The sequence below is a fragment of the Phasianus colchicus genome, chromosome 23 (genome assembly GCF_987193195.1).
Source record: "Phasianus colchicus chromosome 23, bPhaCol1.hap1.1, whole genome shotgun sequence".
Lineage (NCBI taxonomy): Eukaryota > Metazoa > Chordata > Aves > Galliformes > Phasianidae > Phasianus > Phasianus colchicus.
The window spans coordinates 2730328-2758114 of record NC_143458.1 but is presented as its reverse complement, the minus strand read 5'-3'; the positions used below and the strand labels follow the sequence as shown (position 1 = coordinate 2758114).

The window sequence follows — 27787 nt, the reverse complement described above, 5'->3', positions numbered from 1 at the left end:
ACTGAACTCAACTCTTCCTCTGTCAAAGCATACAGAAATCCCCCATGCTGTCCCAACAGCAGCAGGGGAGAACTCTGAGCTCCTGAGCACTTCACTGCCATTGCAGCCCCCAAGAGGAGCTATCAATCACAGCACTGCAGAGCTATCAAGTGCTCACACCTGGAGCTGCATTCAAGGACAGACATCCCTGCATTGCTTTGCCAATGGATTTCTTTTCCTCTGCTTCTGCTTCTTTCTGCTGAAGCCAAGAGGAACCCTTAAGGTGTAACAACAGAGGGAAAAAAACAAATAAGACAAAAACACACAGAGGGAACTTTTTCATTCTAACATAGAACAAATGCTTTTATTGCACTTTTAGAAAAACTGCATAGTCCTAAGAAACAGGCTTCCTCTTCCACTTACTCAGAATGGTTGGTTTAAACAACTGTTGGAGTTCAAACACAATCATAGGCTGCCCACAAAAGGAACTCCAAACGAGGCATAATTTATTTCTTACAGGAAGTTAATTAAAAAGAAAAAGGGGCTGATTCTAGGCCTTGCAGTTATCATCACTTATCCAGCACTGAATATCCACAGAGATGCAACGGAAGTTCACTTTCCAACCCAAGAGGGTAACACACTCTGGGGGGTTATGCCCTGAGCCAGCCAGCTAACACCACAGCACCCATAAAGCCTCCAGCTCTGCCCTGTCTCCTGTCACTGCCATTATTTGATTTTGCCTTTCTCAGAGGAAGAATCCTGCTTCTTTTCTTTTGCCAGTTAGAACACAAAGGGGAAATGCTTGTTTAACTTAACTGAAATATGCAGTTGCACGCGTGACTGCACACAACATACAGAGTGAGCTGCTGTTCCTCTCAGACAGAAGTTTGGCAGGATCTGAATATATAACGCACCTAATAATTTAGGAAGATGTAAATGTGTCTGATGGATCAATGACAGCCAATAGCTCAGCTCACCAGATATACCAAACTGTTCCTCTGCTGTCGATGTCATTCCCAGGGATGTGTGCTTGCTGGGCAGCGTACGAAGTTGCCACAATAGAAAAAGTGGCCTGGCCTGGTCCGAGGAAAATAAGCCAGGTGGAACTGCCAGCTACCTACTGTGCCATATTAGTACAGTGGTTCATGTCCTTTGCATTCTCACTTAACATCTTATCTCAAAAGTGCAATATTGCTTTTCATTCACTCCTATTTACAAAGCACACAGGTCTCAACACGAAATCACCTCTTCCCTCTCTGAATACCTCCTGGCGGGAGGATGCTGTGCAGGGATGCTTCACAGTGTGCCACTCCAAGGTGCCAGCTCTGCCATCTACTTCACAGTCACGGTCGAGGCATCATGGATGGACTCCATCACCGCTGCAAAGCGGCTGCAGAGGTCGTATGGGGAGTTGGGACGGATCTTTGGGGGCTCCTTCAGCACCACCACCTCCGTGGAGCCGTCGAGCAGGCGGGGGAGCAGCTCGCCCAGCCTGATCTGCAGGCTTGCTGCAAGAGGAGGATGATATAATCAATGGGACTGAAACTGAAATAGCCAAATGTGCTACAATACTGATTTCAAGATCTTAAGAAAGTGTTCTAAGCAGTCCCTTCATTCCTTTCTAGTTAAGACCTAGACACAGCCCTAACAGCACACTAACAGCATGAACAGCCCTAACAGCACACTAACAGGTAATGCAGGTGGCCATTCACCATCCCCTACCATCCATGTCTTCTCGTCCCAGATAGGAGCACCAGCGGTTTCTCATGACCTCAATGGCATCCATGTCTTCTCTGGAGATGTCAAAGTTGTTAATGAGGTGCATACAGGGGATGATCAGCTCATTCAGGATGCTAATGCCCTCTGCCACATGAGCTTCCTCACAGCTTACAAATAGAGATGATGCCACCTCATTCAGCTTCTAGGAGAGGAGAGAGAATCTGAGAAAACCTTTAAAAAGCAATCATGGTCTTCTGATCATCAGCATGCTGTCAGAAAAGCCATAGAGCTCAGTTCCTTTCCATGGACAGCTGTGCAGCACAAAGACAAACAGAACCAGGTGCTAGGTTCTGGAGAAGCAACTACTATTAGTCAAAGCAATCGTACTTCAGAAAACAAACTGATAAATATATATAAATATATTTATGTACATATTAACAAATTGTTATATAAATACGCAGCACATACATAGCTTACTCATAATTCTGGTTTTCATATCTGCTTTACCAAGTCTCCTTGATAGCCACAAACATTTTTTCATTGAATTATTCTACATCTCTGTGATGTTCCCAGGCTGCTCTCACCCCTTCACAACCCTCCCAAATGGCTCGAGAGCTCCTCCTTTACACACCAAGAGACACTTTCTTCTATACAATGTGATCAGCGATTCATTCACTCCTCTGTTGGCTCCCTTCTTCAGCAGAGCGGTGTTACTTTGGTAGGCATAGATCAGGTAGGTCAGGGACTCCTTGTACCTACAAGAAAACAGCCAGCTGTCGAGCCTGCAAGCTCTAGATCTCCAAAATGTGCTTAAACCCATTACAGTGCCTAATTCAAGACAGTTTAATTTTAGTGTAGTGGTCCAAGGGGCCAAAAAGTGATGCCAACTGTACAGCTTCAATGGGAGAAAGACGAGGGGATGCTAAGGACAGACACCTAGCTAGTGTACTCAGCATAACCAGGGTTGGCTCTGCATTCAAGGAAGGGCAACCAGCGAGTCAGGAATAAACTATACTGGCCTCTATCACAAGGCTGAAAGAAGGTCTGAAAGAAGTAATTCTTCCAAAACAGCCTCTACTTCTAGGCTGTAGCTTATCTTGTCTAAAGTCACCATTCAAATATACTTACTTTCTATTCTGGTACAGCTCCAACCCTGTAAGCAGGTAAACAGACACCTTCCGAAACAGACTGTAGTCTTCGTGCCATTTCTGTTGAGGAAGAGGAAGAAAACAGTGTCAGTTTCACCTCCAACATGTTTTCACACTCCTTCACAACTCACAAGTGTATTTGATTTTATCCTTTAGAGAGTTTAAAATTCTCTCAGAAGCCACGAATTGACTCAGTCAACTGCACACTATCCCTTAGAGTTCAGCTAATTCCCTTCTGCTTTCTGTGCTGGCACTGCTCTGAACCACATTCCCAGTTTCCCACACACTGCTTTGGAAAGCATGAACTCTGACTGCAAGAAGGCCAAAGGTGGCACTTACCTTATACTCCTCCATATTGACCTCATCAGGACCGATCTCTTTCAGTTTATTCCGTGCTACCTTCATAATGCTAATTGACCTGCCCCGCATAAGAAGAGATGAGAAAATGAGAAGGACGGCCTCAGCTGCTTCCAGATGAGAAAAACTTCATCATGGAACCCACAGCACAAACCTTTCATCGTAGCTGAGGTTTTTGTCTGCAAACTGCTCAAGGAGGGTCCGTTCCACAATCTGCTGGGGAGCATCATTTTGAAGGAAGTAAACGAGCACGTGTTGCAACCGGGCATCGTTCTGAGGGGTTGGGGTCTCTTTGGAAAGGAGATAAAGTCTGGAGTACTCCTCGTGGAATGCCTGGCAAGAAAGCACACACACTGAGGCATCCATCCTTTCACCAGTCTGAATTCTGCAGAGGCTGATGCAGTGCTTAGAACTGTCCCAAAATGATGGGGTGCCCACAGGGGATAACTAGCTTTGCTGCTTAGCTGTGCTCTGCTGGTGAGTAGAAGCCCATGAGCATTGGGAATGATGCATTCCAAGCACATGCATCAAACATGCTGTTTTCTGAAGCATCCAGGTATCTGAATGGCTTCCTGAGGGAGTGGGATATATAAAACAGGTTTGGTAATCCTCTTGCAAACGAAGGAGTTGTAAAAATCAACTGTAATCATCTCATATCTGTGACCATATTGTCCTTTATATCCCTGTAAATAAAGAACACAGGAGATTTCTCCCCGTGCTGTATTTTTAATTAAATCTACCTGCTGGTAAAACCTAACACCAGAGCCAACATTGGGCAGCTTGTGTTGCTGCAGATTCCCCTATTCCATGCATTCTTTTCATGAAGACACCTTTTACAAGAGAAGTTATCATGAGCATGCACACTCCAGAACACAACAAATTTCACGAGCGCTCATTTCCTGACAACAGCACCAAGGATGTGCAACAGATGCTGAAAGACAAAGAGAACCTCATTTTTAAATCCAGACCAAGAGAATTACCAACACTGAAAGAATACGGAGTACAAACAGCAAACAGCCTTCTGGAAGTTCTTACAAGCTCCAAGAATTGGCTGGGATGCAATGACATGGCATTATGCAAGCACAAACACCACTGCAGGCCAGAAAAGCCATTATCTAGAGAAACATGGACCTCTCCTTTCACTTGCTTGGTATGTCTTTATACATAGCACAGATCCTTCATTCTGTGAACACAGATTTCCATGCTTGTGGAAATGAAGCAAACGAGCAGGATACCTTAACGAGCCCTGCTTCAGACCCATCACGATCAAAGGTCTGGCGGGCTTTTGCAATAGCCAGGATGACACCTTGCATGGCTGGACTCAGCATCACCTACCATGGAAAGCAGGAAAAGAAACACAAACAAGAACGAGGAAAACAGTAACAGACAGGAAAAGAAGAGAAAACATGGTGAAGAGAGGATAGAACTTTGAATTCTGAACACGAAAAACGCTAGCCATATCCCCTCTGCATCCCATTCAGTTTTCCTAAGCAACACAAGAAAGCAGTGCATGTGGCAGAGGAATTAATTGTGCTAAGTTCATACAGGCATGCATTAAACATACTCAAGCAGTATTTATCTCTATATTCCTGTAAGTGAACTCCACTTCCAGAATGTGAAAAGACAACTTGTAGAATGCTGCTGGGTGTGTGTGAGGTTAAGCAGGTTTGACAAACCAGGAGCTGGGATACTGTGAGTTACACTGTGAGTGCTCTGTCCCTTTGACATAGATGGGACAAAGCTCTGAAGGCAGTAAGGAGCTTTGTAAATACACCTAGGACCAATTCTGATACAGAAGGAAGACCTGCAGGAACACTGAGTAGATCTAATGATTGAATGCTTCTACAGAGCTGCTCCTCTGATGGCATTTAGGAAAGAAGCTGCTAAACAAATTGGCCTGACTACTTCCACAGGGGGAAAAATTTACTTTGAAAACAGCACTTTTCCCATGACAGACAAGCGAGGAACGCTTAGAGTCAACCACTACGAAGTTAGAGGTTAGTGATGGACAGCAATTAGTGCCTGCACTGGGAGCTGTACCTCCTCATTATATCCATCTGCATCAGATCTAACAGGAACCTTCCCCACACTGGGGATTTCCACTTCCGAGATCTGTGAGCTACTTTGGGCAGCAGGCTCTGTTTCTTTAGCATCCTGAGGTTGTTCTGCCTGAACTGTAAAGGCTGTTTCTCCCAGTTGGGCCTTCATTGGTTCTACCTCCTTTGTCTGTGGCCGAGAAAAAGAAAAAAGAAAAACAAAAGCAAAATAGAAGAAAGCAGAAGAAGGGCTGAGATAAACGTGGTACAGCTACAAAATCACAAAGAAATGAAAAAAGCCATGGTTCCTTTGAGAAGAATAACACACAGACAGCAGCTGGCTGCTCTCTGGGCTGCTCCTCACCTCGCAGAGCGCTGCTTCCACGCCGTTCTTTTCGTAGACATGGGCTGCATTGGCAATAGCTTTGGCAGTCTGCTCCTTTGCAATCGTGGCGTGCTCTGAGGACAGAGAGTGCAGGCTCTGCTCGTGGGCTGCAGATGGATCTGTCAGGGCAGAGATACAGTGTGAGCAAGCAGAACTGCAGGGCTTGGTTCAAATGCACAGAGGGTAAAAGGTGAACAGAAGTGCGTGAGGGTGAAGCAGCTCACTCGCATCTCCTAAGCACACACACCAAGTTCTTCATCTGTCAACAGCACTCCAGAATCACTCACATTAGAAATTATCACCCACCTTGTTATAAACCTGCTTATGTGGCCTTTAATGAGATGGAACCATCCACCAAAAGTGCACATTCTTAGGAATTATGGCTCAAGATAAAGTAATGGCTTCATTAACATCCTAAACTGCTGCACCACCAGACGACGTGATACAAGATGCTAATTTAACACTACATCTAAGTCTGGAGTGAGCTTGCTGCTCAGTTCCAAAATACAATATCATAATGAGCATTTGCTCTCTATTACATCTTCTTTCCCTGTCTTGTTCTAAAATGTTTTGGAGCACTTCTGTGCATGACTGAACAGCTGCTACATCCATCCCACATGAACCTGTTCCAGCATGAGCTCATGCACACAGCCTTTTCAGAGGCTGTGGCACACACCGGATTGCTAAATGATGCTTTCCCACTAGGGAGAGCAGCATTTAAACATTCTCCACTCTATATTTCTATTAATAAAAAATGCCTGGAAGCAAGATGAGATTAGCTCAGTGCCATGAAATGAATGGAAAACAGCATTTCTGTTGACAAGCCTGGAAACACAAAGGTGCAAAAACAGTAGAACAGCCTTTTGTATAGGACACAGCCCCTACCAGCACCTCTGCTACTTCAACAGCCCCTTAGATACCCCAAAATTACACAATGCTCCACAGCAGCAGTCTTTCTGACCATTAATTTCAACACAGCTTGCAAAATCAGACGCGGCATCACCTAGCCCCGACTCAGGAGAGAGCTCTTGAGATTCAGAAGCAGTTGAAGGAATCTTGCAGGACTGCTCTTCCTCCCACTCCTCTGCCTCCTGCTCGAGCCGCCAGTTGTCCTCCTGGATGTAACGCCTCAGCTCTGGGGGCAAAGCCTCCACCTCCTTCTGGAACTGCCCGGCCTCTGAGCTGTCACCTTCACCTGGAAGAAGATCAGAAACGTGGCTGTACTCCAAGGCTGTCATTGTGCAGAGTACAGCACTCGAGCTGCCTGCAGCCATAATGGTCATAGTATGGCTTGAGACATCGTATCTACAGCACCAGGCAAAAGCAGGGAGCCATGTGGGCTCCAAGCATGAATTCCATGCTGGCTTCAATTCCATCTACTTCATTATCAAGATCTGAAATAACACAAAGCCCACCAAAAGTCTTAAAATTATGCAAAGCAAATGACAATTCCCTCCAGCAGAGCCATCTTTCCTTGTGCACCCATTGTAAAAGAAAGCATTTTTTAAAGCAACAGAAATCGTATTAAATAGAAGAAAAAATAATTTGTGGGTTCACTCCAGAAACAGGCCTATCACAAAGAACAGCTTCCAAATTCTCATCAGCAATGTTTAGCAATGAACAAAACGATGCTGCCCTATTGTTTGCTGCTATTGATTACATCAAAATGAACCATGCATGAAATTATTGGGTTCTTCTACAGCTGCTGGCCATGTATAGTGCCACGTGCACAATAATTCATCCACGTAACTATTTATATGCTGGCAGTGCAAACAGGCTTGCAAGGCTAAGCCACAATCACCAATAATTCATCTCATGTAACAGAGAAGGCTGTATAACCAAACACCCCATGTGGGTTCAGTGTGACGATATCACTAAAGATTAAGTCAGATAGGAGGCAAAAAGAGAGCCTGAATACACAGTGTTGTATTAGTACAGTTCTATCTTCAGTTTTCCCCTTATTCTCTATTAGAGACTCACAAAAGAACAGACTATGGAACAAACTACTTCATGGACATATTGGGTGAACTGTCTTCTAAGCACCTGCTCACTGCCTGGCCAGCTCCTACAACAAGAGGTCTGAATATGTGGCAGCAAATGCAGAGATTTCACTGAGCTAGCTGTCCAAAACACTGCAGCCTGATGTGACCAGGACAAGCTGGCTGTGTTCCAGAGGTGATCCTTTCTCCTGTCAGCACCCTCCTACAGCTGCAGTCCTCCTCCTGCTGGTCTCAGTATGTCTGCATCTGCAGACAGGGGGTAATGCCATAGCACACAGACACTGAGGGACTTGGTAATGATGTAGTTAGAGAGAACATAATGCACCAGAGTCAAAACAGCTTTAGTTTCCCTACCTGCAACAACGTGGGACACCTTATCACTTATGTACATCAGGCAGTAAGCACTGGCATTCCTCAGGCCACCAAATGAATCTCTCTCCAGCTCTTCCCACGATGATTCTGTCACTGAGATGTCATTGTATTTCAGCCAGCTTTTCCGAGGCTGGTCATATATGAAAGCCCAGTAGTGACCAGCATTTGCTTGCCCTTCATGCACCAAGACAGCATGCAAGTGATAGGGAACCTGCAAGTTCACATGGACAGAGCTGTCAGACTCACTTTCAGTAAAGGAAGTTGTCTGATCTTCATGAAGAAGTTGTAAAATACATTTGCAGCCATTGCCTTGGTGCAAGAACTGATTCATACATTCCATTTACTGATGAGTAAGAGCTGGCTTTTAAGGGAAGAAGCAACATTAGGATTTGTTTTTAAAAAAAGTAATTCATTGTAACACTGGGATGTTTTCAAAATACAGCAAAGTAGGTAACTTGAACTGACAACTAACAAGACCCAGTATTGGCATCATCTGTCTAATATTCACTGCATGAAGTGGCATCTCCTACCTGCTGGAGGTGAGGGTCACTGTACATTTCATCAATGGATAGGCTGACTCTGGCAATGGACTCCTTCAGATCTGCCAAGGACAGCATGAATTAAAAAAAATACCTAGAAATGCCATGATTTCCAGAAAGCTTGAAGCCAGGCAGTAACTACTGAATGCACTGAACAGCAGAGCTGAAACCCATACATGATTATTTGACGGTAGGTCTAAGCCCAGTGGATATACCAGCTACCTCAAAACATACAAAAGAGTCATTTTTAGATGAGCAGAAAGACCTGAGGGCACAGCTCAGGATGCATTCAGCCAAAGCAACAGAGGGGGATTCGGGCTGGCAATAAACACAAAAATCACAACCAACATTTAGGGCCGACCTCGCACATCTTGCTCAATCTCATTCCTCCATCGCTGCAGACATGTTGTAACCAGGTTCATCTCTTCCTCAGAAACCACATGAGGAGCAGGACAGTCCAACATCTCTGCTGGTGGGGCAGAAGGCTGCAGAGGTGTGTTCAGTTGTTGCTGTGTTGAAGAATTTGCCAATAGGACAGCTTCATCTTCAGGCTTACCATCCTTTCCATCTAGCATGCTGCAAAGCAAAAGCCAAGTGTAAGCCAAGTATGCTGAGCAGGCTTGTAATCATCCAATACTGCAGTAATGTAACAGTTAATGAAAGAGAAAAATTAGGAAAAGGTACATAATTCAACTCAGGATCACTGCTCATCCACAGGAATATGGCAAAGCTGCTGGAAAAGGAAAAATAAAACAAACCAACCAGAAAAAGCAGCAGACTACCTGCAGTAACAGACCAAACTAAATGAAAAGTAGCCACTAACAGCTCATATATCACAACTATCCACATCAATAATTGACTTTTAGAACTCAAACCAGTAGCACTTAGATGAAAGTTAACATATTCTCCAACAAATGGTTTTTATTTCCACCTACCAACCTGTCAGGCTGTGAAGGCGTGCCCAGAATGAGCGACTCGCCCTGGGACTGCCTGTCCATCATCTGAGAGTCCTCAGTAGAAGACACACAAGCAGAGGACACAGCTCCAGCAGGCTTTGTAGTGATGAATTCCAGAACGTATTGCAGCATGTCAGGCAGTGGGAAGCGTGCTGGGCCAGAGCCATACTTCATGTACCTGCAATGACAGAGCAAAACATTCCATTAATGAAGGAATAGAGCTGTTTGGTTAAATCTGAGACAAACAACAACTACGTATCTGGTTCTGACACTACTTATTTATGCCTGTTTGGAAAATAAATGTGGTATCAGATAACCCTAGGGCACATTTCCCCATGGAACATACCTAAAGCTGCCATTCTGGGATCCCACCATGCACTACTTAGATATTTCTCAACCATTTCTATTCATATAATAAAAGCCAGTACTATTCTTTTTTGACAGATAGCCTTAGTACCAAAATATTCCTTCAGACTGTGTGAAGGTGGAATAACTCATCACTTACCTAAGACAAGTTAATCCTTGCACACACCATTTCCTACGTGTACAAACAAAAAACCAAGGAAGGAAACCCCAATAACACAGCTCCACTATAACAACATATCCAGACTTGGTTCAGAAGACAAAAACTTGGACCCTGTACCATGTGGTGCCCATGCATACACACTTGTGTCCCACAGGCACGCAGCTCTTCTGTTCCTTTGGCTTTGCAGTGACAAGAGGAGCCTTGTGCTGCAAAAACCTTTCTCCAAGCCTCATGTTTCCTCCAAGGAGAAACATGCCTTGCACACCCACAGCTTGCATCTCATGGGCAGAGGGAAAGAGAGGAAGCCTTTGTGCCCTGCAGTGGCCAAAACACGGGCATGCCATCAGCTGCTCTTTGTTCAGAGACCCAAAACACAACACAGCCAGCTGGTAGAAAGGAAACAAGCTCCATCCCAGCCAGACCAGCACAACGCTACGCAGGGACCCAACACTCCACCTTCCTTATAGGTTTCCCAGAGAGGCTGTGGATGCCCCATCCCTGCAGGCATTCAAGGCCAGGCTGGATGTGGCTCTGGGCAGCCTGGGCTGGTGGCTGGTGATCCTGCACATAGCAGGGGGACTGGAACTAGATGAGCATTGTGGCCCTTTTCAACCCAGGCCATTCTGTGATTCTAGGATTCCAGTGCTCACTTCTGTCTTGCTGTTTTAAGAGAAACCATTTTCAAACTTCCACACACAAGATCAAAGCTGTAGCTGACTGCTCACCTTTCCAGTTTCTGTTGCAGAATCAGCATTTTCTCCTTCAATTTCTTCATTTCTTCTCTCTTTGTCTGAATAAGCTCTTTGCTGCAGTAGAGGTACCTAAACAGACAACACAGAGCCTCACCGTGGGGAATCTATTTACTTCTCAGATCCGCAGTCTTCCATAAGTACCTCAGAATCCATCCTTGCTCACCAGCTTTCAACATGCTGTACAAGAGAGGAACTCACCTGTCCATATAAATAGTCTGAGGGAATTCCAGCTTTGTGTGGATTTTCTCTGGCTGTCCCAGGGATTGGTTGAACTCAAATCGGGAGAGTTCGAAGGTCAGCACTGGAGGGAGTTTGGTGAACCAGCGCTGCAACAGAAGCAGAAACGCCCCCGAGGGGACTTGTTTTAAGATGACTGCTCAGCATCACGTCTTAGACCCATCCTAAACATCTGTCTTTCAATACTGGATGTATGTTGTGTGCATGGAGTGACTAGGCAGAAAACTGAACTGCATGAGATTAGGTTTTCTGCTTCCATCTTATGTTTCTACCACCAAGCAGCCTCCAAACTGCTTTCAGAAAGTTCATTTTCATTGCCTGGCACATCCAAATCTACAGCTTACTAACTGAGGTTTACAAAATTTACAGACACTACATCAACTCTGCACGTCAGAGCCTTCAACAGACAGCCATTTCCCAACATACATCACATGCAATGATGAGTAACAAGACAGGAGTCCTCAAGCAGCACCTTATTCCTTATCCTCTCTGTTTATGAACCATTCAAATGAAGAGATTCAGACAAGAAATCCACTTCCCATACATTTAATAGACTGTTGCAAAGAGCCACACAGAAAGAAAATTCATGGTTGAATTTCTCCTTCCTCTGCCTTTCTGGGCTCACAGCATTTCAAGCATCCCCAAGTGCACTCCACCTACCTGACACAGCACTGTGCACACCATTCCCTGCCAGATTCATTGTGAGCACACTAAGGGCATTTTCCTTTGCATGATTCATGTCTTACATCCTGCCATAGCAAATCTGCCCCACACCAAAGTGCCACAGCAAATTTTAGATCTAAGATGTTTACAATGGAGGTAAACTGTTGTGTTTTTTTTTAAATGCTTTTTAAAGCAGCTTGCAGAGGGAAAGCCTCACCTTCAGAACAAGACAACATAAAAACAGAGAAGATTTTACACCTATTACCTAGGGAAAAGTAAGTTCTAATTAACCCCACCGATGCTTTGATGCACTCACTCATACAACAAAATGCACCTTCTCCTCTATGCCCTCTATCATGCAGCCTTCCTAGGAAGTAACAACACATTTTCCACATGTTTTCACAGAACAAAAATACTTTTCTCAGTCCCTTCTAAGCCAGACACCTCTGTGCATTTCTCAAACCAACTTTCAGCTGCTCTTAATACACACAGGATGCTGAATGCAATGATACATCTTAGCTTTCTACTTTGCTGCGTTTACGTAGTTTATGGCTGATTTGTGATTTGTGGGTTTAAAGAAGAAAAAAAAACAAAGAAAAAGTAAATTAAATAAATCAGCACAGTCAGAAGATAAGAGTGAAAATGAGAAGAAGAACACACACTGTAATAGGGAGAAAGATACAAATTCCAAATGGCATACCATAGAGATAAGCACTGTACTTTTACCCTCCGAAAATAAGGAGGCAGTGGTTCTCCCCCTACTCAGGTACAGGTAGGCTTCAACAGAAAGAGAGAGACTTTATCACACTTGCATCAGAAGCATACGTTTACCTTTTTATTTTAAAACAAACCCCTTGAATTGGTTATACAAGGACAACACATCTTTACAAACAAGCAGACTCAGCATCTCACAGCTGACATGCAGCGACGTGAGATCCCAGGCAGCCAGAAAACGTCGTCGTATTCAATTAGAGACTGTTTGTAATTGCCATTTACAGTTAGCACACTACACTGAGACACACCTGTGCTACACGTATCGAGTTTTTCTTTAGAAAGCAACCAAAAGCTCAACAACAAAACTTCCAACTAACCTCCTGTACATATTTCACTGACTGAGTTGCTGTCTCCTCATCCATCTCTCCCTCCACCATGGCTCCTTCCAAGCACTCATTCAAGTTTCGATAACCATTTACCTGAAGGGGATACTGACCAAAGGTTTCGATCTTGGAAAAAGTATTGCCTGAATGATGAAAACGATACAAAACCCATGAACTAACTTCAGTGAGCAAAAAAAAAAACCAAACAACTCCGATTAACACAAGAGGTTGTTGTAAACACCAGGTTAGATGCACGAAACGAAGTGCTCATAGCTCTCTGTGCATGTCTCTCAGGGTAAGCCTCCTCCCAAACGAGTGCTTTCAAGTACATGAGCACTTATGAGTATTAAAGGTTTTCAGAAGACACATTATATAAACGTTAAAGACAATTCTATAAGAAAAGAAGACTATTTATTTGCAGGTTTACTGTAAAACAATGAAAATCCAGGCAATTCCAACAAGAGTGTGCAATAAAAACATGCATCAGTACTGATGTGCTGTACATCAAAGCACCCAAAGGACTTAAAAAGTGGAACTACCAAAACCTTCACTCACCCTCGTGGACACCCTCAGTCAAGAAAGTCCCATAGAAAAGTTGGACCATTGGGTTTTCAGATTTGTCCCCAGGGCTTCTGTTTCAGAAAGAAAAAGCACAGAATTCATCTGTAGGTTGCAAAAAAAAAGCCCTAACTCATCATCCAGCCCTCAGTGTGGGAATCATTCTACAATCAAAAGCAACATTTCTTATCATAGAACAGAACACAGAAGAAGCTTGTCATCTGTTCTCATACTCAAAAGCACATTATAATTCTTATATAGGCAAGAAAGAAAATAACATGCAGGCATTGTCCTATGGAAACACGGCTCCATAAGGCCACCTCTATTTGTTTACACCAGTCTGTAGAGTTCCCCCAGAGCTGATATGCTCTGCAGGACATACTGGCCATGAATACAGTCCTACACTTAGGCAAGAAATGTAGATCCAACACTCTATAAGCATACTTCAGGCTGAAGGGGATTGCCATCAGCCAGCAAACAAGTTTTTCTCACACATGGACAACGTTTGCTTAAAGCCCTCTCATATGCTAAGCAGTCACACCTAAAATCTGTTTCTCCTCAGTGACAGGTCAAACTCCTGGTATCTTAAAAAACTCACTTGACATTCACAGCGAGCTGGAATGCATCTTCCAGCCAATCCAGCAGTTTGTGTGTAAACTCGCTCACATCTTGCTGCAAGAGAGACAGAAGTCGAGGGTCAAACACACAGAGCAGAAAGTGGTTTCACACTGCTGGTTTCACAAACCAGCTCTAATAAAATCCAGTCGGTAGCGTCCACCTGAAAGAAGGGCAAAAGCCCAGTTTCACCAGTAATGAACATCCTGTTCATGTGCAGATAAGAGGAAATGAACCACCCAGCTGGCATGGGGCACAGCAGCATTGTGCTGGCTGGTCAATGACCAAGCTTGTACCCACACAACCCAGAGACAGCTGTCAGCCTGCTGCCAAACACATCAAGAGACCTCTGGAAACAAGAGGATGAAATCACACAGGATTTCTCTGTTACCAAGTGCTGGTTTGAGGAAAGGCTCTGTAACGTGGTTTTACCTGCTGTTCCTCGGTTGATTTAAAAGCATCCCTTAAGAGTTCCAGTGCTGCAGAAGGGTCCACAAACTTCCGACGTGTTCCCAGCATTAAAGCAAACAGACACTGGAGTTCTTGCATGAATGCAATATTTCTTTTTCCCTGCAACACAAAAAGAAGAGAAGACAAACCCTTCCCGCACTGTAAACCAAGAGCTGCAGAACACCATGTGCATGTACCTTAACAGCTAAGCTAACAACCATGGGAAGAGATGACATTAAAAAGGACAAAAGCAGAAGGACATGTGGTGTTGCTCAGAAGCAATGTGATCTTCCAAGGGATGCATGGGAGGAAAAAAATAACTTCGAGGTGCCCAAAGGGCTAAAACATAAAGCAAAAACCCAGTGAGCTTATCAGTTTATTATCTGTGCTTTGGGTTGTTTTTACTAAGAGCACACACAAAAGAAAACACCAAAGTCCCCTCAACGGGAGAACAGAACAACATAACAAGCAGAAGATAATTCTATGTATCACATTTCTTTTATAAGCACCTTCTGCTGACCTTTCTCACAAGGCACTGGGGCTGGATGCACCCTCACACTTACTCACAGAATCATAGAATGGCCTGGGTTGCAAAGGACCACAATGATCATCCAGTTCCAACCCCCTGCTATGTGCAGGGCTGCCAACCAGCAGCCCAGGCTGCCCAGAGCCACATCCAGCCTGGCCTTGAATGCCTGCAGGGATGGGGCATCCACAGCCTCCTTGGGCAGCCTGTTCCAGTGCATCACCACTCTCTATGTGAAAACACTACACTCAAATACTGACTCAAACACCAGTTCTTCAACGATGAATACGAACAAAATAACAACCAGGAGCTGCCAAATAAGCTTTATGTGGCAGGTTTCTCCTGCCACTCACTTAGAGGAAAGCTTTCATTCAGTTTGTTTTTCTTTCTAATGATTCTGTCTTTAAAAAAGTGTTTCCCAAACTTAAAGCAGCTAGACGGTTTAGAAGTCATTAACATATGGATAGAGGTCTGGGATAACCTGTTCCCAATGTAATCTGCTCAAAGAAATAGCAAAGCAGGATAGCACAAGAGGGAAACTTCCTAACTTTATGTGATGAAAACTCACAGTGCGTGTCCGACAGCTCTCAAGCACACTTGGTGGGAAGGAGTAGCTGAGCACCAACCTCCGGAACTGTGGCAGCTGGAAAAGAGACTGAAAGGAATGGAGAGAGAAACACTGATCAACACCTCCACGTTGCTGATTCATTTCAGTCTGATGCACTCCACAGCCTTTTCTGTTCAACCCTCATTCTCCCTTGGTTTCAGGTCACTAAGAAAGCACTTGGGAAGTGAGCAGCCTGAGTGGCAGAGCAGCACAGCCCTACCTCACAGATTCCTCCCAAAGATCTCAGCCTCCCATCCTTGGGCTCTAAAACTGGCTTAGGAAAAAGCTTCAGGAAAAGCACACTGGAACAAGTGGCACAGAGAAAGGAGCCCAACTGCAGCTACTTTACCTCCTCTCAAGAATGGGGAGCCAATGGATCAGCATTTATCTGCTGATGTAAAATGGCTACAAGAAGCAAATGCGCTCAGTTCCATTTACTGTTGTCTCTTCTTGTTTAGGTTATCACTGATAATACACACCACCAAGCTGCTTATTAGTTCCAGTGTCTGTGCCACTGTATCCCATTAAGCAGAACCTGATACCCCATGTATTATGGAGCTAACAATAACATCAGTATAATTACATCATCAGTTCCAATCAAGTTTTTGTCATTCAGTAAGCACTTGTACATCAATGCACCAAAAAAAACAACTGCATACGAGTACACAGACTATATGCATCTGTACCTTTTGATGCAAAGTCTCCACTTAAATGCTCTTTTGTCACGTGCTCAGAGGAAATCTTAATTATGTTAAATAAAAAAGAAATCTTTTTTATCTGTGAGGACAGAGATATCTACCTCTCTACCTGAGGACAGGCACATCCACTCATTTACATGTCAGCATTTCCTGCTAAATGTTAAATTCTAACTGATAGACATTTTGTCTCCAAGGCTGTAGCAGTGACAGAAGAATCTCACCACCACATTACCTGTATGACAGCACTAAACCAACACGTGTTGCCAATGTTCTTCATCCCAACAGGCCAATCTCCCACTCTTTTCCAGTCGCTCTGTTTGGAATTCTCTCCCCAGACTTCACAGCGTTTCCTTTTGGAGCGATTTTTGTTTTCAGGAGAATGGACCTCCTGTGGTCTGTCACAAGGCAGGAAGGACAATGAGAAATACCACCTCACACAGATTCTCTGGGCAATGCACCCCAGCCACATGCAGGATGCCAGCACAGAGCTGTCAGGCAGTACCTGACACTACAGACAACATAAATCTCATTCGATTCCTAAAATGTTTCAGCTCTGACCCTACAGCTCCACCAACCTTTCAGCAGCATGAGCTTTTGGTGATTCCAGCTTTCTGTAGGCAACAGCTGAGTGGACGTCTCCTTTCTTTTCAGGGTCAAATGCAGCACCACCTGGAGGCAGGACAGCATTCTGATCAGTCTTCCATCACGAGTAGGCAAATGTTTTCTCTAAAAAGAACTTCTACAAAACGTTACACTTCGCCAATGTGATTTTTGACATGATAAAAGAAAGATTTTCTAGTTAAAAAAAATAAATAAATTTAAATACAAATTCTGTTAGCTTGGATCACACTGTAAAATCAAAGCTCCCATTAAGTGCACTTGATTAGGATCATGCAGCCACATAAAGGCCAGATTTCCTTACACCCCAATTCAGAGCTTATGGGAATGCTCCAAACCTGTTGAAATAATGAATCAGGAACACCAGCTGCTGCTTGTATTTGCTATGCCTTGACACCAGTGGTGATAACTGACACTGTTTCAAGAAATAAAGGGTTTTTATTTAATACAATTTGCACATTTATATACAATCAGCTTCCTTCAGTTGTTTCAGGATGCTCAGCTAACTGAGCCACTTCATTTACCGGCTACAGAGGAGAGGGGAAAAGAAAATAAGCAGTTCTGGAACAGATTGAAGCCTTAGACAGTAGAACAAAGTGCAGCTGCACCGCTCTAGGTGTTACTTCTAAGCTCCTAGCACAGATCTTTGGATCACCAATGTGTCCAGAGGCAAATTTATTTGGGGAAGTTTCAGTTAATAGAAATGTACCAAACTTTCAGCCTAGTTTTGCCAATAACTGTAATAATTACAGAAACATTTTTTTTGCACAATCTAACCACTAGTTCAAATAACATTTCCTTCTATATTTTCATGAAAATATTTCACAGGTGTTGTAGTGAGGGTCTGGCGCCCGGAAGATATCGCGTTGTACGGGAAGACAGGGTCCCCCTCCCGATAGCCAATAGCGTTCAGTGCCCAGGTTATATAAGGCTGTTTCTCCCGCCAATAAACGCCATTTGCCGTCCACCACATTGGTGTCAGCGAGCCGATGGACCGAGCGACCTGGGATTGGTCGCCACGCCTACGATAGGCAACAAGTGGTGCCGAAACCCGGGATTCGCCTGGACGGGTGAACGGCGGCCGGAGCGGCAGGACCAGCCCGGCGGGGAGGACGCTCCCGGACCAACAAGGAGGATGGAAGTCCTTGTGAAGGTCGTATCGCAGTTAGATAAGCAGTGGGGCATCGATTGTAAGCCCAAAGATTTTACTCTCGCTATTGCGAGGCTTTTGCGAATTGGGGTCATTGACCAGCCGGTGGATATTCTCCACCCCGAAGTGTGGGATAAATGCACTAAAGCGTTAACTGAGGAGACGATGTCCTCGGGCTGTGGGAGAAGCCTAGAGTCGTGGGGGAGAGTCGCGCGGGCCCTGCGCAGGGCCATGCGGGAGCGGGAGAGCTGGAGGGCGGCAGAGAGCCGTTTGTCGGCCGCCCCGGGACTGGGAGTCGGGGCGGCCACGCGGAGTTTGCACCCCTCGGACGATGACGTGTCCTCTCAATCGAACCCCGACCCGCCCACGGAGGGACAGAAACGTGCTAAATCCTTCTGGGGTGGGTTAATTGAGGAGGCCAGGGCTGCCGCGGAGAAATCGGAGCCCGAGGAAATTTGGGCTCGACCGCCCCCCTATGCGCCCCAAGATGGCGCCGAGCCAGGAGAGGGAGGGCGGGGGGAAGGCGCCCTTGGCGGGAACGTCGAGGAGGTGTTAGATAAAGGCGGTGGGAGCGACCGGGAAGGTGAGGGGAGCGTGAGTGAAGGGTGGAAAGCCAATCAGAGCGGCCGTCCGAAGAAAAGCCGCTGTGGGGCGAACATCCCGCCGGGCAGAGGGCGGGACGAACCAAGAGGGAGGGAACGGCCTGCCCGCAAGGGAGGCGGGCGGGGCCGGAGCCTAACAAAAAGGTACGAGAAACCGGAAGTGGCCGCTCAGTCGGGCTCTGACTCCGGGTCAGACACTAGCTGCGACGAGTGGTTCGCAGTTGACTTAAACTCGGAGGAGGAGGGAACGAATACGAACAGAGTTAAGAGCCGAAATATTCCCATCCAAATTAAAGAGAAACCGCGAGGGGGAGAAATCCCTCTTACAGACTGGAGGAAAATAAAGATTGCATGTGCTGACTGGGCCCCATCGGCCAAACTAGCATTCCCAGTCCGGGTGATGGATGGGGGACAGAGGGTCCACTCGCCGATAAACCCTAGGGATATACAAGCAATTGTTAAGGCAATTGCAGATAAAGGGCTTAACTCAGCTATGGTCTCCACCCTTATAGATGGTGTTTTTGGGGGAGATGATATGCTCCCATTTGACATAAAACAAACCTGTAGACTAATTTTTGATGGAGCAGGGATGATTGTTTTTAAACAAGAATGGGAAGATAACTGTGCAAGACAACTAGCTCAAGTAACAGGGGCAGATCACCCGCTACATGGTTCCAGCCTGCAGCGGCTGATGGGTACAGACCCAACAATGATTACCCCCCAAGCACAGGCCCTGGGCCTCCAGGCCCATGAAGTTACGACAACTACTTGTGTGGCCAGGGATGCTATTTGCACAGCCTCTAAAGTTATTGTTAAGCCATTGCCATGGTCCACCATAAGACAAAATGGAAGCGAGAGCTTTACACAATTTGTAAATTGCCTCCAGGCAGCAGTCGACTCCTCAACCCTGCCTGCGGAAGTGAAAGGCCCGGTTGCCACCAAGGTGGCCCACAAGAGCGTGCTGGCCACAGGCGGCGTGACCAGCCCGGCACAGTGGTGCTGCACAAGATCCGCCGCTACCAGAAGTCCACGGAGCTGCTGATCTGCAAGCTGCCCTTCCAGCGCCTGGTGTGCGAGATCACGCAGGACTTCAAGACCGACCTGCGCTTCCAGAGCCCAGCTGTAGGCGAGCGAGGCCTACCTGGTGAGGCTCTTCAAGGACATCCAGCTTACCTGGCGCATCCATGGGGAGTGCACCTGAGGCCACAGCCCATCCGCTTTTTTCTTCCGATTAACATCATGTTGGTAGAGCACCAACAACTGTTATAAGAATGTTCTTGTTCAGAGCACCTTATGTTTTCTATTCGAGTTTTCTATTGAAGATTGTTCTATTTGAGTTTTCTATTGAAGATTGTTATATAGTGTTATATTTTACCTAATTTAATTGTGCATAGGGAGGGGGGATATGTTGTAGTGAGGGTCTGGCGCCCGGAAGATATCGCGTTGTACGGGAAGACAGGGTCCCCCTCCCGATAGCCAATAGCGTTCAGTGCCCAGGTTATATAAGGCTGTTTCTCCCGCCAATAAACGCCATTTGCCGTCCACCACATTGGTGTCAGCGAGCCGATGGACCGAGCGACCTGGGATTGGTCGCCGTGCCGTTCCCGAACCAGGTCGCCACGCCTACGATAGGCAACACACAGGAAACTCAATCCACCTGTTCTGTCTGCAGAGGCCATAGAAAGAAAAGTAAGCCTTGACGGAAATTTGGTTCTCTATCTGCTCTCTCTCTGCTTTAGGAGTTTTCTGGGCTTTCTGTACTAGCCAACTGATTGTTTCAAACAAATATAGCTCAGCAGCACGACCTGTTACTGACAAACAGTACTACAGCACTACTAAGTCACTTCTTTTCTGATTCAGCTCTCCTTCATCTGAAATACTGAACACAGTCAGAATAAACCCTTCAGCCATACAGAAGCATGAAACCTGCTTGAAAGAGGGGCTCCACCCAACACATGTATTTGACAAAGGCTGCTGATGTGCATTCTTGCTCCCCTTCCTTAAACTGGCACTTGGCTGACCCAAAGGTGAGCAGGTTCTAGGAAAGCCTTACCAACACCAAAGTGCTTTCTGCTAGTTTAGTTCCCCATACTACTGATACCAAATCAGTGCCAGGACAGGAACAGGAAGGATTCCCAGAAGAAGGAACAATGTGGCCCCTTTCAGCTCAGGTGACACAATGAGCCTTCAGGAGACCCAGTGTGAGCAGAGATGGACCCCTTACCTTGTGGGGGCTCTTTGCCCACTGCACTGCCTTCCCAAGATGATGGCTCTGCAGCAGCTGTGTTCTGAACAGGCTCCTGATCACGCTCCTCTGTGAGGACGATGAGTGCTTCCATCAGGTTTCCCTTAGCAGCCTAGTAGAAAGACAAGGAAAAAATCCATAGTTCCAGGGTTAATTTACCTGCATTTGTATGAAATTTGATGCATCCGTGGCAAAGATGGGCACACTGGCTCCAACTTGGCTTCTGCTGGCTATCGGAGAAAGCTATCTATCTGTTGGTGACAAGTAGCAGTAAAAACAAAAACAATAAGGGCTAAAATTTATCTGATGGAAAGCACTTTGCCTTCATTACTAGGACAATATAGACTCCATTATTGAATTTCATTTCCCTCGCTAGAGATTCAAGTAGCTGTTACTCTGCAGTGCACCAAGGCACATAGCAACAGGGAAACTCCCAGGAACCAAACCCTACATGGCTGGGTATGTGGGTATGGTGAACATAACACAGCACACAGTGTCTGAAGGACAGCAGAATGCTGACCGTGGCTCATTCAAAGGAAGACCTCAAATATGTCCATTTTCTATCTCATTTTATACCACAAAGTTAAGTGTTAAACTCCTTTCAGTCCATGTTTGTTAACATTTTGTGGGCATTACTTCCCAATGAAATACTGGATAGTTTTCATAAACAACTCTCTGTGTATACAAACAATGCAACTCACCTCTTGCCCATCCATCTCAGGGCAATGGTGAGTGATGATTCTGCACTGATGTCATTGCAACCCATTTAACATTACAATTTCCAATACCAGAACACGCTGTATCACCATCACAGGCCACATGATGGCTTTCCTACCTTCTTATCAGCCCACAAAAACACCAGCACACACCAACCCTGAGTCATGCTTTGGGAAAACCTGAACTTGTGCATTCAGATTTTGGGGACATCAGCAGCCTTGTTTCAAAAGGGCAGTGACAGCACATACAAACCTTGAGAGCAGCGTGAAGGAAATCTGCATCCTGAATTCCTGTTATCTCTTTCATCTTGTTTAAAACCTGGTAATCCTGCAGTCAAGAAACAAAGAAAGCTCCTGTTAAAAGGCAACCAAGACGACATCAACCCATCCCTGAAACATCTGCCAACCTCTCAACAGAGCATTTGTTCCTTCTTTCCTTTCCACTGACAGGTGGACATGCAAACTCACTCACACGTGCCAGACAGCACTACCAATGTCAGTCTGAACACCACTCTTAGTTTCTGCTATTTCCAGACTAACTTCCAACCTGTTGCATGCTCAGGAGCATGCTGGCAGGCCCTGGCAGCCCTCTCCCCAAGCCCAGCATGTGCAGCAGGACATATAAGGCTCCCCGTGGGCTGCTGGGGGCTATTTTAAGCCTGGCTGCACATGCCACTTGTGCACGTCACCTCTCACTCACAATGAGGTGACAGGAGAAGGGCCCAAGAGGTTTGCACTGCTTTTCTTCCTCACCCCACGGGAGCTCCAGGCTTGGGCAGGTCCTTGCACAGCCAGCAATGCGTTCTTACTTGAAGAAAATGTCTCTGATTGTTTTCTTAACAGGTTTCTCAAAGCTTTATAGGCTTTAGGGGGTGGCCAAGTAAAAAGCAGCCTTGGTTTGGCCACACAAAGCGCCCAGGGAGGGACACGAAGAAGCACTGGCCTCAGCTACAGAGCAGTGAAAGATATTTTGCTACAGGCATTCATTGCCCAGAAGGTAACAAAGCTGAGGAATGCACTCAAGGTCAGCAGAACCAGATCAGTGTCCAATGCTACAGCAGTCAATTTCCCCAAAGGCCTGCACTTTTTAAGAGCCCCCTGTGTCTGCATGCACACCCCCAGCCTGGTGCTCCAGCTCAGCATGATGATAACTGCACGACCAGGAGCCTCAGGACAGGAATACTCACAGTACACCAATTATACCACGCTGTTAATTTCCCACCTCCACGCTGTATTCTGGTTGCTTAACACCACCTAATGCTGCAGGGCACATCTTTCCATTGGAGAAGAACCCACATTGCAAAACCACATCACAACAGTGCAATCCAGGGGAGGACAGGGCGTGATTTTTCAGGGCCTTTTCTTCTTCACCAAAAGAAGAACTCTCAGAGGCAGCAGGAAATAGAAAAACTAATTACCAGCCCACAGCTCCACGTCTCCACTTAATAAATGATATGCAGGGCAGTTTCATTCATAAGAAACACGTGTATCAACAGCAGAAAGCTGAGCTGTGCAGCACACTGAGGCTGGGAATCACGCTCTGCACCTCTGATTTGTGAAGTCTGGAAGGGAACAGTCTTGGTTTTGGTCTGTCTGGTTGCTTTTTTTGGGGTTATGCTCTGTTGTCCTTTAAAACAAACCGGTCATTAGGGTTCAAAACAACAGCAGTAGCTCAATGCCAGCTGCAATTCCAAGAGCAAAAGCAAAGCAAAGAAACAGGAGTCACAACAGCAGTGCTATTGGTGTTAGAGTCTGTAAACAACAGACAAACCTGAAAAGTGGCTGGGAGGGAGGGAGAGAATGGAGATAATAATTAGAAGGCCAGCTAACGAGTGATAACAGCAGCAGCTCTGCTGTTTTCCTTCACACCCTACAAATCACAGCACGCAGCAGTGGTTGGTTTGGGGGAGAAACTCAGAGCAGGGACAGATGCAAAGGTGGAGCATGAGTTCAGGGGGAACCAGGAACAGCAGTGAGCAGGGCAGATGGGAGCCCATGACCTTCAGCCACAGCAGCTCAGCCGTGCTTTGTATCCAAGTGGGAAGATGGATGTGAAGAGGCCTCCAACCCTGCAGCAACAGCAGCACCCGCACTGCTGAAACAGAACCTTCTACAGACCCACACCTTCCCACTGTCACACCAACACCTGTGCAAAACCCACATCCATGCCTCCTGCTGCACCTGAGAAAAGCTCCTGAAGGGCTCAAATGAGCCCAAAGAATGAGCCCACATCTCTGTGCACGCTGTGTCCTTGTGCAAGCTGTGTGTGCTGTGCACACTGTGAACCTTTGCACGGTGCTGCCCTGTGCATGCTGTGTCCTTGCTGTGGCCCTGTGCACACTGTGCTCCTGTGTGTAGTGCATCTCAGTGCATCCTATGTCCCACAGTGCGTGCTGTGTGTGTGCTGTGTCCCCATGCATACCATACCCATATGCATGCTGTGCAGGCGCTGTGCCCCTGTGCAGTGTGTTTCTGTGCATGCTGGCTGTGCTGTGCCCCTGTGCACCTTGCATCTCTGTACATCCTCTGTGTATTGTAGCCCTGTGCACGGTGCATCCCAGTGCAAGCTGTGTGTAAGCTGTGTCCCTGTGCACTCCCTGTGCATGCTATGTCTCTACGTATGCAGTACATGTGCTGTGTCCCCATGCACACCATACCCCTGTGCATGCTGTGTGTGCTGTATCCCTGTGCACACTGTGAGTCATGTGTCCCTATGCATACTACATCTGTGCTGAGTCCCTGTGCATGCACAGTGCATGCTGTGTGTGCTGTGTCCCTGTGCATTCTCTATCCCTGTGCACACTTGCATGTGTGTTGTGTCCCTGTGCACGCTTTGTCCCTGTGCACACTGCATCCCAGTGCAAGCTGTGTATGAGCTCTTTTCCTGTGCATGCTGTGTGTATGCTGTGTCCCTGTGCATACTACACGTGTTGCATGTTTGCTGTGCCCCTGTGCATGCTGTGTCCCTAGGCACTGTGTGCACTGTGTCCTTGTGCATGCTGTGTGTGCTGTATCCCTCTGCATGCTGTGTCCCTGTGCATGCTGCATGCTTGCTGTGTCTATACATGCTGCGTGTGCTGTGTCCCTGTGCATGCTGTATCCCTATGAATGCTGTGTCCCTGTGCATGCTGTGCGTGCTGTATCCCCATGCACGTTGCCTGTGTGCTGTGTCCCCATGCATGCTGTATCCCTATGCTGTATCCCACAGCATGCACAGGAATGCAGCATGCATAAGGACACAGCACACAGTCAACATGTGCTGCATGTTTGCTGTGTCCCCGTGCACTGTGTGCACTGTGTCCCTATGCACGCTGTGTCCCTGTGCACGCTGCCTGTGTGCTGTGTCCCCGTGCATGCTGTGTCCCTGTGCACTGTGCACGCTGTGCCCCCGTGCATGCTGTGTCCCTGTGCATGCAGTGTCCCCGTGCATGCTGCATGTTTGCTGTGTCCCTGTGCATGCAGTGTCCTTATGCATGCTGTGCCCCCGCACTCACTGCATGTTTGCCATGTCCCTGTGCACTGTGCATGCTGTGTCCCTACGCATGCTGTGCCTCCATGCATGCTGTGTCCCTATGTATGCTGTGTCCCTATGCATGCTGTGCCCCCATGCACGCTGTGTCCCCAAGCACACTGCATGCTTGCTGTGTCCCTGTGCATGCAGTGTCCCTATGCACGCAGTGCCCCCGTGCATGCTGCATCCCTATGCACGCTGTGTCCTTATGCATGCTGTGCCCCCGCGCTCACTGCATGTCTGCCATGTCCCTGTGCACTGTGCATGTCCCTATGCATGCAGTGTCCTCGTGCATGCTGTGTCCCTGTGCACTGTGCATGCAGTGTCCCTATGCATGCTGTGTCCCCGTGCATGCTGTGTCCCCGTGCACACTGCATGTTTGCTGTGTCCCTGTGCACTGTGCATGCAGTGTCCCTATGCACGCCGTGTCCTTATGCACGCTGTGCCCCGCGCTCGCTGCATGCTTGCCGTGTCCCTGTGCACTGTGCACGCAGTGTCCCCGTGCACGCAGTGCCCCCACCCTCTATGTGCGCTGTGTCCCCGCTCGCGGCCCCGCACCCCGCACACTCACACAGCAGCTCATCCCGCAGCCCCCCCCGCACCCACCCGCCCGGCCTCGGGCCGCTCCTCCCGCCCCACTCCGACACCCCGTTGTGCCGCCTCGCCCCGCCTCCCCCCTCCGCCGCCCGCTCACCGCCTCGAAGCCGCCGCTCGCGGCCTGCAGTTCGGCCGTCATCCCTCCGGACCGGACCCCCCCCAACCCCCCTCGCCGCGGGGCCGCGCCGCCCGCCCGCCTCACCGCCTCCCTGCCGCCCTGCCGCGCATGCGCCGTCCCGCGGACGGGGAGGGGCGGGGGGCGCGGCCGCTCCGTGCGCGCGGCGACCCCGGCGGTGATCCGGGAGCGAAGCGGTGCGGGGATTGACGTGCGGGGGTCGCGCGGGCTGTGCTTTCGTGGGTTTCATTAAAAGTTTCTTTCTGCTTGATGTTTCGTGGCTTTTGTACCGCCAGGAGATGCACAGGGGCGGCGAGCGCGGCTTCCCGGAAACCCTTTTTGTAAGTGCAGCTGAGATCTTTTCGTTTAATAGAAACAGCGGGTGTCTCAATGCAAGGTGTGTGCAGGGATGTGCTCAGCCCTCCGGAGCAAAGTGCATGCAGTGCACGTCATGTGAGGACGGCCGGTGCAAGGAGCATGCAATGCACATCATGTGAGCCTTTCAGAGCAAGGTGCATGCAATGCACGCACCGTGAGCCCTGCAGAATCAGCTGCATGCATTGCACATCACACAGGCCCTCTGTTGCAAGAGGCATGCATTGCACAACTCACAGACCCTCTGTTGCGAGGTGCATGCATTGCACAACTCACAGGCTCTCTGTTGCAAGGTGCATGCAATGCACATCACACAGAACCTCTGCTGCAAGGTGCATGCATTGCACAACACACAGGCCCTGTTGCAAGGTGCATGCATTGCACAACTCACAGGCTCTCTGTTGCAAGGTGCATGCAATGCACATCACACAGAACCTCTGCTGCAAGGTGCATGCATTGCACAACACACAGGCCCTGTTGCAAGATGCATGCACTGCACAATGCACAGGCCCTCTGTTGCAAGGTGCATGCAGCAATGCACATTGCATGAGTAAGGGTGAATGCATGCCCTTGGGAACTCTGTCCCCTTGGGGACAGAGCTGCAGTGCTCCTCTGCGGGGAGTCCCTGGTGTCCCTGGTGTGAAGGTCCCACCCAGGGCAGCCAGCAGCATGGGAAACAGTCTCAGAACTCCTCTGTCCTTGCCTAGAATAGCACAGAACTGTTCTGTTTGCAGAAGCTGCAGCATCTGCAAATCACTCACACAGAGTTGCTGCAATCCCATGCACAGCACCGCATCCCTTTGCTCAGCATGGAGCCCAAGCACTCTTAGTTTGCAGCATGGGGGTTCTCCCCTCAAAGACATGGGAAGGATGAGGATCTGCAAGGCACGGTGACTCTGTGAGTCTGTTCTGAGGAGGAAACGCTTCTCCTCCCCAATCACCACCACCCAAAACAGTGGCACCAGGAAGCTCAGCAAGGAGGCAGAAGGCACCACACCGGGGCAGGGATGCTCAATGCAGATGACAAGCACACAAGTCATCACGCAGGGCTCAGAGAGCTCTGATAAATCCTCATTTGTATGACTTCTGCTTGGGACGAGGCTGTGCCGCGGGTGCTGAAGCGAGATGAGATCTCATTTACAGTTTCCTGCTGGATCTCAGATGCGGAGCAGCTCATCACAAAGGCTGTCAGCAGCCCCGGCCCCGGCTGCACACGTAGGACATCACAGATGAGATTTCAGCGCCGTGCATTGGCAATTTGATTCGGCCCAATGACCTGGCTGGGCTCAGCTCCCCTGGGGCTGAAGCAAAATTCCTTTTTTGCATCTGTGGAGGAACGCTCAGGAACGTGTCACATGCAATTGCAGCTCCTCGTTTCTCCGGCTGCCTCGCAGTGCGGGTGCTTGGAGCATCACCACAGGTGTGGGAGCATCAGCATGGCCTCTTAAGGGTCATCTTGGCTCCAAGCATAAAAGAAAAAGCATTCGAAGAGAGGAAAAAGTTTTCAAAGGGAGATGTAAAAAACTGTCAGTTTCACATGTCTGCAGGGTTATTCATAGCAACAGAGCTGATATTTAGGGTTTGCAGCATCCCCTTCAGCCCAGCAGCAGATCTCTGATGTTCCAACCTACTCCAATA

General features: G+C 47.5%; 2 protein-coding genes across 10 annotated transcripts; one reads left to right on the top strand and one right to left on the bottom strand.

The window, feature by feature from the left end:
* Nucleotides 1-327: 327 nt before the first annotated feature.
* Nucleotides 328-25882, bottom strand: USP28 (ubiquitin specific peptidase 28). Of its 9 annotated transcripts, none has more exons than XM_090123378.1 (26): nucleotides 25862-25882; nucleotides 21805-21879; nucleotides 20815-20947; nucleotides 16796-16889; nucleotides 16453-16615; nucleotides 15484-15570; nucleotides 14372-14509; nucleotides 13923-13996; nucleotides 13322-13398; nucleotides 12761-12909; nucleotides 10968-11095; nucleotides 10743-10838; nucleotides 9475-9669; nucleotides 8897-9111; nucleotides 8527-8597; nucleotides 7979-8207; nucleotides 6586-6819; nucleotides 5604-5743; nucleotides 5244-5429; nucleotides 4439-4534; nucleotides 3358-3536; nucleotides 3186-3264; nucleotides 2827-2906; nucleotides 2330-2453; nucleotides 1702-1900; nucleotides 328-1487 (listed from the first exon to the last, which is right to left on the bottom strand). In XM_090123378.1, exons 2-26 carry the CDS (start codon nucleotides 21856-21858, stop codon nucleotides 1312-1314), a joined length of 3396 nt encoding a protein of 1131 aa, XP_089979504.1. In that variant the 5' UTR covers nucleotides 21859-21879; nucleotides 25862-25882; the 3' UTR covers nucleotides 328-1311. The 9 variants fall into 9 exon arrangements, with proteins under 9 accessions (XP_089979504.1, XP_089979499.1, XP_089979500.1 ...); XM_090123373.1 differs by having other exon boundaries at nucleotides 25757-25862; XM_090123374.1 differs by having other exon boundaries at nucleotides 1702-1897; nucleotides 25757-25862.
* On the top strand, nucleotides 17076-20806 carry LOC149915183 (uncharacterized). Its single transcript, XM_090123379.1, has one exon. It carries the CDS (start codon nucleotides 17542-17544, stop codon nucleotides 19630-19632), a length of 2091 nt encoding a protein of 696 aa, XP_089979505.1. The 5' UTR covers nucleotides 17076-17541; the 3' UTR covers nucleotides 19633-20806.
* Nucleotides 25883-27787: the final 1905 nt, after the last annotated feature.